Source organism: Silene latifolia, chromosome 10 (assembly GCF_048544455.1).
Source record: "Silene latifolia isolate original U9 population chromosome 10, ASM4854445v1, whole genome shotgun sequence".
In the NCBI taxonomy this organism is placed as follows: Eukaryota; Viridiplantae; Streptophyta; class Magnoliopsida; order Caryophyllales; family Caryophyllaceae; genus Silene; species Silene latifolia.
Window position 1 is genome coordinate 12,866,285 of NC_133535.1, and position 14,298 is coordinate 12,880,582.

A 14,298-nucleotide genomic window follows, 5' to 3' on the forward strand; every position below is an offset into this window, starting at 1 on the left:
TCTACTAATTTATTAAGGCGGTTTTATTTAACAGTGGCGGTGTGAAAATAATTGGGGGATAAAAAATTCCAGACTGAACGAACTAATAATGCCATAAGATAAATGAAGAAAGAACATTGAAAATTTGGACCAAAAGTTTCAAATTTTCATTGTCCGGGGGAGGGAGAGGTGTGGCCGGGTGGGAGTTAGGCGAACATCGCTGCTAGTCCCCTTGACTTCTTTGTTGTTAATATGGCAAAAATGGTTCATAAATAGCGTATACACCTCATTTATCGTAACTGAAAATGGTACTGCTTTCTGAATTACCATATCCATTGTAAAGTGCCAACTAGCTAGGGTCAAATTGTAAGGGGTAGTATCGGAAAAATTCATAAACGCAGTGGAAAAAAATTACCCCTAAAGTGTATACACAGTGGCGGAGCCAGGATTTGAGATTAGGGGGGCGAAAAATTTTGGGGGGGATGATGAGTAATGATATAAGTACCACTCGAATTTTTTTTGGAAAATTTAACTAAAAACTTCGAAAATTTCAACTGGGGGGCGAAGGCATGAAAGTACTACATGGGCTCTATCGGTCGGTCTCTGTACAAACTTCACTGGGGTGATTGTTTATGCATCATTCTCTGGGACAGGGTGGACAGGAGTGCTGGATCCACTTCGCCTTGAGGTGGAATGGCCGGTAATGGTCCGACCCATGAATTTACTAATACCACTTCCCATAGCACCGAGGCCTGACCCAACCATTCCGACTCCTGAGCCAACTAGTGATGCAGCTCCATCAAGTGCATCCACAGTGCTCCCGATCAAGCCCGCTTCTTTCATCTTCTTTTTCTCCTCGACACTTCTCTTCTCTGCTTCCAAGGCAGCATTTTGTTCTTCTTTGTTGAATGGATGATAAACCACCTACAGGATTAATCCAAGATAGCCTCTTCAGTACTTCAACAAGATTGACTCTACTGAATTATTTGATACCGAGCATAACGTTATGACTCGGTTTTATGTGGTTGATTACTTGATTATAATGAAATAAAACAAATGATCCACTAAATTGGTGCACATTATATTAAGTTGTGAATTAACAATCATATAATGCAATTTACAACATACTTCTCATTATGGTTATCCAAAAAAACAATTCTGTGTTAAAAAAACCGGGATAGAAGTGGGCTGCTTACATTCATCTCTTTTAGCGTGTCATCGGTGGAGGCATTGTAACAGTTAGGTAATGTTGTTATATTGATCATCAAGATATCAAGAGGCAAAGTTGCTTAAAACCAACGACAAATCCTCTATGGTGTCAAATTGGACACCCCTCGGCCCTCGTGAGAGTTACCTCCATTAATCACGCCTCCAAAACAACAATTAGTCTCATTATAGACGGATATATCCGTTTAAAGTGAAAGACGGGTCAAATATGCTTAAAGTGGTGACATTTTTGGGCCCCACCATGCAACTTATTGCTTGTCTTATGCTTAAAGTGGGTGGATATTTGGCCCGTCTATAAATATAGACGGATATCTCCCGTCTATAATGAGAATTTGTGCCAAAACAATTAGTGCAACTCTAAAAGTCAAATCACTCATTGTCTAGTACAGTATGAAGAATCAGGAGAAACTAATACTACCTAGTTATCTACTCTTAACTCTCTAAAGGGAAGAAGGCAGGCGGGAAAGAAGTCGGAAAATGGCCATGCGGTAGGAAAGTTACGCTTGTATCTAGACATTTACTTAGATGGTATATGCATCTAGACATTTACTTATCAGATAACATCCATGTCAGAAGGCAGGAGCTAGATAAATCTTAGGAAACTCAATCGTTAGCTTCAAAAACAATAAACACAAATGGAACTTTACAAGAGGATATTTAGAGAAAGTTGTGGCACCTGGAGTGTAATAGTTCCTCTATCCTTCTTGTCCTTGGTCTTAGACATATCGAGTAATGGGGTCAATCTCAGTTCGATTTCTGTAGGAGTATCGGGAACCAAATCTATTAAAGGCAATTTTGCGAATCCCAGTTCCTTGTCCTGCCCAATATCCTTGTCACAGACCTGCAACAAGCAAAGAATTAACAAAACATTTTTTTTAATCAAATTATGACAGGCCTCTTGCCTTCACCAACTGTGCACTGGGATCAAACTCGGAAAAAAGTCTTTTAGCCAAAATAAAAATGGGGTGAATTTATTTGAAGGCTCAAAAAGAAAAATGTCGAAGATGGAATATCTGATTGTCACCATTTTTATGTTGAAACCATCATTTGTTTCCTCTATTACTATGTATTATGTAAGAAACAAAAGATGGAGATAAAACAATCCAAACCTCAATGATGAGTGACTGTGTCTCCTTATCCTCTGCGATCACATGAAACGTTTCATTCCAAATTGGGTTCAGATTATCCTCGACGACCTTTGTTTTTACCTTGAAAAGTGGTCTGATATATATGACAGTATAAGGATCTGACTTTCCAAATATCTCTTTGTTCTTTAAATCATTAGCTTTCACAACTGTGACGGTCAATTTGCCTTGAGGTTTAAGCTCCAAGTCACTGCACAATAAAAAGATAAATTAGCAATTGTGACCTAAATAGAGTGAAACATTTGGAAATTGTGCGTTGATGCTAAGGAAAACGAATTAGAGATACCTTGTATCAACGGAGGTACCAATAGGGACAACAATCCTGTGAGGCCATTTAAGAGTGTCATTCACAATTGTATCAACCGTGTCCTGCAAAATGGCAAAAAAAAAAAAAAAAAAAAAAAAAAAAAACTACATAAAGCTCAGGAACATAATCAGTGGTTTGCACAACGACGTCTAGATTCTACTAAGCCACCAACGACTTTAACCCGCGAGTTTGGACCATGGCATTAAATCTCGGTTTGAGACAATTTCAGAACCAATTAATGATATCTCGGTCGTTAAATGCGATCCTTGTAACCTACAGAACCAATTGGCGATATCTAATACCATGATCAGAACAGTGTCCTCCAATGTAGATCAAAACTTAAATTTCAGAGTTCAGACGCTTGGTTAAAAGTGTCTCCCTATTAACGCTATATTATGAGTGTGAGATTTTTTCCACTAAACTCTGGATCCGTAACTGAGTCTAAAACTTGTTTCCGGGTGAGAGAATCATAAACAAATGTCCAAATGTCACAAAAGGATCAAACTATAGAAATTGCTTACGTCAATCATGTCAGAGATGCCAGGAAGAGCTGTCAAGCTTCCACCAACTGCTTTTAGAGTATAATCAATCCGAGGGCTTGGCTGGTCATAGAAAAAACACTGTTATAATCACACATTTAAAAAAGAGAGAGCTGCGACAAAATAAAGGAAAAAAGAATAGAAAGGTAAATGTACATCAGCAAGTAGAGCGACCACAACAGCAGAGATGCAAGGAATTTCTTCAGTAAGTTGGAATATAACACGGACGATAGTGAAAACTTGAAGATCTTTTAACTGCAGACACCAGCCAAGTCTCAAAAAATTACACATACATCGAAGTTCACGTGCGTGAACAAACACTAAAAAGATATTAACAATGAACTATAACACAAACTTGGGTTAACTAAAACAAAGAGACAAATCAATATGCGAACCTGAATGGGTATTGAAGCAAAACCTGCAGCTTGAACACCCAAAATGATATTGGGGTCACCACCCCATCGAAGATCCATATCCATTATTACCTGACTTTTCTGGAGGCTCTGGACACGGACTCCTGCAGTGGTTATGTTAATGCCAACGTAAAAATAACAACAAAAAATAAGTACTAATGCAGTAGATGAGCTTAAACAAGCACACGGCCACTGAGTGGTTCTGAGGCCTCTGACGAGGGTAATCCACACACAAGAATTATTCCTTCAGCAGAAATAACAGATATACAAAATTCAAGACATCATACAGTAGCAATCATGCATACCCGCGGACAATTAAATTAAGGGGGTAAATTAGTCGATGCATACCCTCAATCTTAGGTGGAACAGTGCCAAGAGTGAGTTTGTTGAATTTCAGTGACGTGATTCCAGGAGCCCGATAGTCCTCCAGAAGAGGCTCAACAGATTCCCGAATTACCAACTCTGCAGCCTAAAATTTTTGATTCAAATGCAACAGAGATAACAAGTGGTGTTAAGCAGTATGCCTCTAACAAAAGGGGAGATTGAAGATGCTGAACAAAAACTGGCAAATAACATGGTTTGAATAACATGCAAGTCTCGAGTATTCATACACGAACAGTTTTTTATGGCAAATTACTAGGTTCAAGAGTCAAGAGTGAAAGGAATAATGAGTATTAACTCATGAAAGGTCATGCACTCATACGGTAAAAGCCTGTGCTGAGAGTAGATTGATAATCATCCGGGCTAAGATGTAAGACCATACTTCTTATGTTAAACTGTAGAGTTGACATCGTCTTTTATAGGTTTTTAAGATTGACATGTTCGGCGCTTGTGGCCAAGTTAATCTACTCACTGATGGGTCTGAGACTCAAGTATATCAAAGTTACCTCTGGTTTGCAATGACATCGTTAATAGTAAATTGACTCTACTCATTACATTAGTAGAGTCAATTTATTAAGGTATTTGGTCAAGTCCACACCATTAAATTTTATCTACTTTATAAATGGTGGAACACGTGTCCAGTACATCAACGAAGAACTTCATTTCACAGATGCAAGGATTTTTCTCTGAATCTCCACAGTACGCTTCAAAACATCATTGTCAAACCAATTCAAAACATGCAAGAATAAAAATGTCAAATTACATAAAATGGAATTTTTGCGAATGTTCTCACTCCACAGAAAGACATTCATTTTCAACATGGATAATGACTGGAAAATTGTAATGCATGCTTCAACAAGAAACTTACATCAGCAATATACGGCCATAACTTGCTCAGCAGCTTGTTAAGCCATTTCACCTGAATGAAGGGACAAGAATAGATCAGAATTCAGATTATCAAGTACAACAGAATTTATGCGCTTCTCTGATGGTAAATAATTTCTACATCCATTCAGGCTGGTGGAAACATTTTTCAGATTACTATGGTTACCAGTTATTTAATGGAAAACCGAATCTTGGAGGATCATTAAACGAACCAAATGTGGCAAAACTTAGGTTTACAATTTTACATCCATTATTCAGAGTAAAAAAGAAAAACAAAAAGGCGAGAAATAGTAAAAACCTGTTCGTAGACTGGAAAGGATATCCACTCAGGGAAACTATCGCCGCAAATTTTCCTCAACTCCTCTCTGCCAAGGGATGCAAGGACCTTCAAATCAGCTGCCTGCATGATGAATATAGTCGGTATATGACTAGAAAATGCATATAATCCAGCCAATAATCAGGAAATTCTTATCTCAAACACCAGTAATACTAACTTCTGTTGATGCTTGTTATTCTAATGAGAAAAGCATTACTGTGACTTTTCAACCTCAAATTGCACCGAAATTATCTACAAGCTGTCAAGCTCCATGCACAGAAATAAACAACTTACACAGAATAGCTTATATACAAAATTAAGTAGCTTCAACTTATGTTACTCCGACACTTCAATTTCCTTTGTTTCTTTTCAGATGACACTTAGATACCCACAACTGATACAGTCAACCGAGTTTCAGTAACATAGGCTTTAGCACGAGAAAGCAAATATCAGGCAACAAAGTCTAAAAGCTAAAGTATGACCTAACTGTTCTACTACAAATCTACGATATCTGCTGTTTCTACGATCAAATTTCAAATTCCAGAAAGGCATTCTATACTTAATATGCTACTCCTATCTCAAAGCAAAACAACAATAAACCCTTCGTAATGTAACACCCATCACCCCACAGTGTATTCAAGAATCAAGACCTGGGTATTTCCTTCATCAAAGTTAATCGAGTCACATTACACAAAAATCAAAACCCCATTGCACCACCATACATACAATAACCTAATCAAATTCTAATACACGCGAAAACAATCCACACTGTCATCACACCTTCAAGTGGATCACAATTCCCATAAACACACCTAAACTCTGAAGTCATAAACCCTATTAGGCCTTAGAGTGTAAAAGCAACAGATTTGAACAATTATCCTTAAATCCATACTCCCTCTGTCTCATATGTTTTTTATATTTTTATTCATTTGTGAAAGAGTGGCAGAACCAGGCAGGGGCTAGCAGGGACGGTTGCCCCCAAAATTGACGTTTTTAATTCAAATTTATGATCTTTTTCTACCTACTTTATTTTCACCCCGTGCTCGCTAACGTCAAATCCTGGTTCCGCTATTGACTCAGGAACAATGAGAAAATAAAAGTTTTTACTTCAAATTTATGATCTTTTTTCTACTATTACATTAGTACTTCGCCCTCGCTGAAATGTTTCAACCTCATACCCCTAACTTCAAATCCTGGTTCCGCTATCCACTTTCGAATAATTAAGCAAAAAGGAATCAAAACAATACTAGCATCACAAAACCCAGAACTTAAAAAAGCAAAATTTACAGAATAAAATGAAGTAAAAGAGAAACCTTGGTGGCACGTTTAGTACTTCTATACTGCATCATACGATTCCAACCCGCCATTAACACAAACCCAGAAATTATTCCAAGCATAACTCCCGACATTAACCCCATTTTTACTTGAACTTCAAATTTTACCTGAAATTTTTTGAAAACTGTAAAGTAAAAACAATAAAAATATGCAAAAAATGATCAAATTTAAGGAAGACACGCGTCAAATTGAAAAAATAAGGGGTACCCAGATAGAAGAAAGGGACAATTTGAAATGGGTAAGTGACAGATGTGTGTTTCGATCAAGAGCAAGGAATCAACGTAACGTAAACTGTTTGAAGAGTTTGACAGCAAAGAGACGGTTTCTTTTTATTTTTCAATCAGCATTGAAAATGACGGTCCCGTATTCGGGGATTCGGACAGACCTAGTCCAGACTCCAGAGATGCAGCAAAAAAAAAAAAACAATTGGTCTCCCTTGTGACGGATTACCATTTGTGACGGATATTTTGTGAGATAAAATGGTAACAAAATGGGTTAGTGGAGAAAAGGGACCACATGAATAGTGTTGCAGAGAGAGAAAAAGTGGGTACATTGTGAGGTAAAATGGTATCCGTCTTCAGCTTGTGACGGATATGTCATGTCTTCAATGAGAATTTGTGAAAAAAAAAACGTGTCGGAGAGTTGCTACTTGTTCTCATTTAAGACGGTACATACGGATATGATACGATATACTATGGTTTTAAGTACACGAATTTTCGTATATATGGTAATATGACCAATTTACCAAAATATTACTCCGTATTATTTAAAAATAGTTACATCTAACCATAAAAATAGTACTCCTTCAGGTCTTGAAATAAACTTTCTAGGGTTTCTCTTCTAGGGCTCGGTCTAGGTCTAGGTTTAGGTCTTGGTTCTCTCCTCGTGTCTTGAGGCTTCTCTCGCGTTTACGTGAGCGTGGCAGCGTCGTGTCTCGTTTGTTGTGTCGTGTCGTTGTTTCGTTTTTGCGTCGTTTGCACTGGTCATTAGGGTTAGCGTGTTCTGATGGCGACATCGAAGGACAAGGGGAAGGGAGTTATGGCTGCTGAGGACCGAAGGATTGCAGATACGTTTCAATGGGATGAAGGGACGGAGGAGGAAGAAGCAAGGGGACAACTCATGCTAGTTGGGCGAATTTGGGCACAGAAATCGATCAATGTGAAGGCGGCTATTGAGACGATGATTAAGTTATGGAACCCGTTGAAGCCTATTATTGGAAATGTCATTGATGCGAAGGAGAAGTTGTTCGTCTTTTGGTTCGGAACTATGCGGGATAAGGAGAAGGTTTTAGAGAATCAACCATGGCATTTTGATAAATTTGTCTGGTGTTTCAATGAGCCAACGACGACGGGTAAGTTAACTGACATTCCTCTTTTTCAATTACCACTGTGGGCGAGGGTTTATGATTTACCAATTTCGGGGAGGAAAAACGAAGGCAATGTCAGGAGGATATGGACGATGTTGGGGACGTATATCAATATGGAACTTGGGCCAAATCCAGAAATGGATAGGGCGATTAGGGTTCGGGTTCTTCATGATGTTCGCGTGCCATTGAAGAAAACGATTTCTATTTTGATGCCAACTGGGAACGAGGTGTCTTTTGATGTTAAATACGAGAGGTTACCGACTTTTTGCTATGACTGTGGGAGGCTAGGACATGGTGAGAAAGATTGTGAGGAGGGGCCTTATGATGAGGAGGAGCTACAATTTGGTGGATGGTTAAGGGCATCCCCATGGAGAATTACGAAGACAGTAAAGAAGGGTACTGGGAAAGCTGCTCGAGCTTTACAACCGATTTTCGATGAGGTTCGCAGAAGTGAAGAAGAAGCTGGTGTGGCGAAGATCATAGATAAATTACAACATATTGCTGTGAGCTTTAAGATGAGGAAGAGGAAAGACGAAGGGAGGGGGGGAGGTCCTGTGGAGGGGGTGGGAAGTGATCAGGCTGGCGTAGGGGAAGTTCAAGGGAGGGTTGAGGCTCTAGATGGGGTCGATGGCTCTGGGGAGAAGGGTGTAGGAGGTGTGGAGTTAATGGAGGAGGGGAGTGCTAGGGAGTTTGAGCAAAATGCTCAAACTGTTCAGGGGGTACGGGGGGCAGATTGTTAGAGAGGAGAGTGGTCTGAAGTGTGGGGGAAGTAGTGGACAGGGAGCTACGAGGACTTGGGTGAGGAAGGTGGGGGAGGCTAGAGGTGGAAGGACGGTGGAAAAGCTGGTCACGGTAGGAGGGAAGAGGAGCAGGGAGGACGAGGGGGTTGTGGTGGAGGGAGGAAAGAAAACGAAAGTTTCTAAAGACGGGGGCGTCATTGTACCTGAGGCGGAGGTTGAGGGAGCTCAACCCCGCCGGGCCCAATGAGTATCCTCGGTCTTAACTGTCGACGATTGGGCCACCCCGATTGTAACACCCAGGATTTGTAGGAGCGTTGTTGACCGACCTTGTTGACCAAACAGACCTTAGGAATGATTGGGTGAGGGATCAGACTGGTAATAGGAGACGTATAGGTTAGTTACTCGACCTAGCTGAGGCCACTCGGCCGAGTATCACCAATACTCGACCGAGTGGAGTCTACTCGGCCGAGTATTCCTATACTCGACCGAGTATGGCTGCTGTCGATGCATTATTATAAATGCGAGTTCGCGAGATTCATTTCTATTTTCTCATTTCCTCGACAGTTTCTCTTTCTCTAACCCTAGACCATCTCCCTACTCTATCACTCCATAGCCTCATACCTTAAAGGGATTAGCCTAAACCCCTACCATGGGAATGTCGGGATTCGCGGAGCAAGGAGGACGTGGGTGGTGGTTGTCTATGTCGCCACCGATGTGCAAGGTTAGATAAGTTGCTGCCTTGTGCCCTTTTGAATGATTCTTTGAGTATAGTCGTGTAATAGGATATGGTTATCATTGTTAGGGTGCTTATTGGAGTCGTGCGTGGCTGTAGATGGAAGTCTTTCATGCTTTGCGATGAGGTAGGGTCTCCCTACTCAGTCTACTGTTAATTGATTTGAGATTATGATTGTATTGTAATTTGTGTTTGTCTACTGATCATCGGAGTATGGTTGTTGGGGGTGATGATGTCGTGGTGGTGTGACAGCTGTGATACTGAGGGTGTGATTGTGGTGGAGTCACTTGCGGGAGTGGCTTCACACCCTAGTTCGCCCTCCGTGGAACCCGCCACGGGAGGGGATGTGCAAATTAAGGGACAGGGAGTGTTAGTCGCTCGTTGATGAGCTGGACTAGGTGGGAATGGACTGCGGTCACCCACTGGCGGCGAGGGTTACCTGTTGCGATGGGTAACCTGGCAGGGCTACATCCTTCGCGGTGTAGTCGGTTATGGTGCGATGCGGTAAGGTTGAGATGGTGGATGATCAGCTGTTTACTTTATTGTCTTATCTTATATTTGATTAGTCAGTACTGACCCCGTGTTGTTTTGTGGTATCTGCGGTGATCCATTCGGGGATGGTGAGCAGTTGGTTTAGCAGGTATTGTTGATCACTGCTGCGGGGATTGGAGGGATCGAGTCATCACGCCACTGGTCTAGAGATGTAGAATCACAAGTGTTGTAATTGAACTTTAGTTTTAGGGACCTTGAATAGAATGGTATTGTAACAGATATTCTAATGATATAATATAGTTCTTGTATTGTCTAATTTGATCTACCTCCTCGGGAAACCGAGATGGTGACACCGTCATATACTGGAATGGTCCTTGGTAAGGCGTTCTGGTGTGCGGGGGTGTTACAAAGTCGTATCAGAGCCAGGTTTTGGAACCTGAACTAACGAAATTAATGAACATAGGGTGTCAATTAAAATGAACCTGGTGTATGTACGTTGGGAGCCCCAGCCGATGCTAGATTTTGGGTGAGTAGGCGCCCTCATTTCAAAATCATGGCCCCATCGGACTTAAGCCAGACACGGAAAAAGGGTAGCTAGTGTAAGTCGTGGATTGCTAGGTGATGTATGTTGTGTGCATCTATTATGTGCGTATCTATTATTAGAGTGGTATGTGTTAGATATATGTGTGGAAAAGTGGAAGTGAATATAGAATTATTGCAATGTGTGATCAATGACAAATTAATCAATTTGTTTCACGATGAATGTGTTATGTGTTGAATTACTATGTTACAAATATGATTATGGGACATGTCTGGTGTTTAGCGGAATTAACGATGGTGTGACATAAGAGTTAGACTTTGCAGGTACTGTAGTTAGTTTGTTAGTATGATATAAAGATAGAATAAGATAGTTGTGGGGAAAGGGAGGAATAAAGGTAGGAATGATGATTGTTCCGATGATGGATGTTATGTGATGTGTGTTAATGTGGTAGAAATCAGCGTTAATAGTGACGAGTCGGATGTCCGGAACTCCGAACGATATTGTTTAATCTTGCAGGAATAACGAAAAGTTACTACTCCTTATTCGTTTTCGGAAAACTCGACCGAGTGGATCATACTCGGCCGAGTACCAAGTTACAATACCCGTGTGTCTGTAATGTGAAAATAATAATCGCTTCTGTTCTTCAAAACTCGATCGAGTAAGAAAGGTACTCGACCGAGCAGTGTACACTCGGCCGAGTATACTGAATACTCGACCGAGTAGTGAACACTCGGCCGAGTATTCCCAACACTCGACCGAGTATTGCTGTAGCAGGCCATTTGCGGGTTATACAAAAACCCTAATTTCGTGTTTTTCTTTCTTATTTCCGCCTCCCATCTTCACCTTTCCTTCTCTCTAAAACTCCATACTCATCCTTTCTCAAGCTCTTGGGTAAAATCACACTTGTTCTTAATTGCCCTAAATCAGTTTAAGGTAAGATTTAAACTCAAATTCCTTAATTGTTTTCAAAGACTTTGTGTATTAGCATGCTATATTTCAATTTCTTGTTAAAAAACAATCGAAATTCTGTCTTAAACGTATTGATTTTCGAATTTGACCACATATAGAACTTGTGTATATTTTGGTTGATTAATTTCATGAGGTAAAATTCAATTTCTGAATTCTAGGGTTAGCAAAAACGAAATTTCCCTTACTGTTGATGAGTATCCTTTGATTTGAAGAATTTGAAAACTTGGAACCATATGAATTGTAAAGTAGTTGGTGATTTTCTGATAGTTATCTTAGAAACCTCATTCTAAAATCGTGCTACAAGTAAAACAGACCGTCTTTTGTGCTAAGAACTTTCAAGTGTCAATCCTTTGTTAAAAATGATTTTCTTGTAGTATGGTGAAAACTAGAGGTTTACCCAACAAGAGACCTCGCGCGAATGTCCAACTAGAGGCTGGGCAATGTAGCAGTGGACCGGTTGTACCGCCGGTGGAGGCACATCCATCGGTAATTTTTGCTAACTTCGATCATCGTAAGGCTTTCGTGGCTCTTATGCACCGTCCTTTTCGCCCCACCCGTTGTGTCAACCCTAGTACCTTGAGACTCTGGGGGTTAAGGAGGACATAGTTCACATTTTCAAGATTTTGGGCATGGAGGGGTTGTATCACTTGAGAAAGAAATCCTACCCCCACTTAACCTTAGAGTTTTTGAGCTCTTTTGTGTATGATAGGAAGGGCAAGACCGTCTCTTTTCGTCTCATGAATGAGGATCATGAGCTTACCCTTGACGAGTTGGTGACCATTTTTGGTTTAGAGGCCGAGGATGATGACTACCTTAGTGACGTGGCCAAGAACAGTGGCGCACCTCGCACCTTCCGTATTTGACCGGCGGACCCGCCCCTAGCGTCGGTGCCATGTTGATTAATGACATTCAAAGACGTGTCCCTTCGTATGTTTCTAAGGATGATGACCTGTTTGTTGTACTCGAGAGAGGACGTGAGTAAGCTCAATTCTCACGAAGTCATGCTCCTTATGTCTTACCTTAACCTCCACCGCCGAAACCGTTTTACTACAAAGGTGCTCCTGGTATAGTGTGCTCTAGTCCGGAGCGCGTGGCACGATCGAGAGACCCGATTCATTGCTTGCGGGGCCATAGTGACCCGCCTAGCTCGGCCGACCGACCGACTTTGAGGCCCCACCTCCCGAGGGGAATGAGTATGTTGAGGTTGTACCCACCATGGACGCCCAAGATCGGGCGTCGAACCGATGGTTGAGGAAGATGGATGATGGGTCGTATGCTTGGAGGGTGAGAGGTACTATGTGGATGGTGCTTCCGACCCGCTCATCTCCCCGTTGTTGATCATTTGGCCGAGTGGGAGCCTTGTGGCATTCCTAGACCCGAGCCCCGCCTTACCCGATTGACCCACGGATTCTCCCGGACTTACCCGAGCCTCATCACCGTACATGAGGGGCGGCGGCACACCTCCCCCACCTAGGGAGCGTCGTGGAGTTAGGCGGCCTAGGGTAGACCCGGTTGTGTCGAGCCCTCTTACTCGCCCCCCGACTCCTACCCTTACCACCCTTATCGATTTCACTCGCATACCCTACGGTGCATGACCCTAGGATGCGGCCTCATGAGGCCGGTGAGCGGATCTCTTCTACTTTGGTGCTCCGCAACCTACACGAGATGACCCTTAATCGGGGCATCGGGACCGATTTGGCACACTGTATGGTGGAGAGGACCGGGAGTGGATACGGGAGTGTTCCACGATTATGGGGTGGACCCGAGTTTCGGAGACCTCCGGAGGAGACCGAGTTTGGCTACCTCGCAGACCGTGGGAGCCAACTCCGGCGATCACCGGGAGGGGACTACTCGGCAGCAGCAGTTTTCCAGTGCGGGGAGTTCAGTGCGGTACTTCAGCGCGCAGTGGTGGTGATGACATGGAGGAGGGTCCTCGTTCTTTGATCTTAGGTTGTTAGACTATTTAGTTGATTTCTTGGATGTTAGACTTATTTAGTAGTGATGGACTTGTTTTGTTGTGTCGGATTTATTGCTTCTTCTTTGGATGTGGCTTTCGGAATTTGGTATCTCTCGTTGGATGACTGTATTTGGCCATAAGGCCGTTAGTTACTTAAATATCGTAGGCAAATGTGTTGAATGTCGACTGTGGTAGGAGTTTGTTGTGCTTGATATTGCTGCGAAGAATTTTGTGCAGGTTGATTGTGAATACTCTAAGTAATGTCGATTAAAACGCTCTCTGGTTATGAAACTCGGCCGAGTATAAGCAGTACTCGACCGAGTAGAGCTCACTCGGCCGAGTATACAAATATACTCGACCGAGTATTGTTTACTCGAGCGAGTAGCCTCCATACTCGGCCGAATGTTGATGTAACAGAAGGCACAGGTGAAGGTTATATGATAACTGTATGAGAGAGTGGTTCATATCTTATTTTGTTATTTTATACTATAACATGCCGCATAGATGAATGATAGTTGTATCACGGATACGTGATTGAGAATGTTTCGTTTTATGACATTGCTTGGTTGTCGGGAACTTAAGTGGTTAGGGGAGGAAGACTCGAATCATTAAATTATGTGAAAGGTAGCACCATACGCAGCCAGTGTAGTAATGGTAATAATTTTTATATGGGTATATATTTTATTGCAGTGATAAATGCCTCAACGAGTTACGCATAAGACTCTCATTAATTATATTGAGTCGTTATACTGTAGTGGGGTGCCGAAATGTCTCGGTCTTTATAAGTCATAAGTGTGCGATGTCATAAAGGGAGATATACTACGTATTAGCTTTGGTTGGTAGTGAACTTCGGGGACGAAGTTCCTTTAAGGAGGGAAGAGTAATGTCGCGGAATTAAGTATTTAATTATGTAAAATATGTGTTTATACCTATGACTTTGGAATCACATGTATGTAGTTAACATTCGGAATTT

The 14,298-nt window shown here is 41.7% G+C and overlaps 1 protein-coding gene across 1 annotated transcript; it reads right to left on the reverse strand.

Moving 5' to 3' along the window:
• Positions 1-295: 295 nt before the first annotated feature.
• LOC141605161 (calcium-dependent lipid-binding protein-like) lies at positions 296-6,890 on the reverse strand. The gene is made up of 12 exons (XM_074423831.1): positions 6,735-6,890; positions 6,506-6,634; positions 5,175-5,276; positions 4,860-4,910; positions 3,959-4,079; positions 3,593-3,714; positions 3,354-3,452; positions 3,180-3,260; positions 2,638-2,720; positions 2,316-2,541; positions 1,883-2,047; positions 296-903 (listed from the first exon to the last, which is right to left on the reverse strand). Exons 2-12 carry the CDS (start codon positions 6,608-6,610, stop codon positions 610-612), a joined length of 1,449 nt encoding a protein of 482 aa, XP_074279932.1. The 5' UTR covers positions 6,611-6,634; positions 6,735-6,890; the 3' UTR covers positions 296-609.
• Positions 6,891-14,298: the final 7,408 nt, after the last annotated feature.

Coding starts and splice junctions, on each gene's coding strand:
- LOC141605161 (XM_074423831.1), bottom strand. CDS start 6,610: ATGGGGTTAATGTCGGGAGTTATGCTTGGAATAATTTCTGGGTTTGTG. Junction 3,453..3,592: donor TTGCTTCAATACCCATTCAG/GTTCGCATATTG, acceptor TGGTGTCTGCAG/TTAAAAGATCTTCAAGTTTT. Junction 2,721..3,179: donor GCATCTCTGACATGATTGAC/GTAAGCAATTTC, acceptor GCCATTTTGCAG/GACACGGTTGATACAATTGT.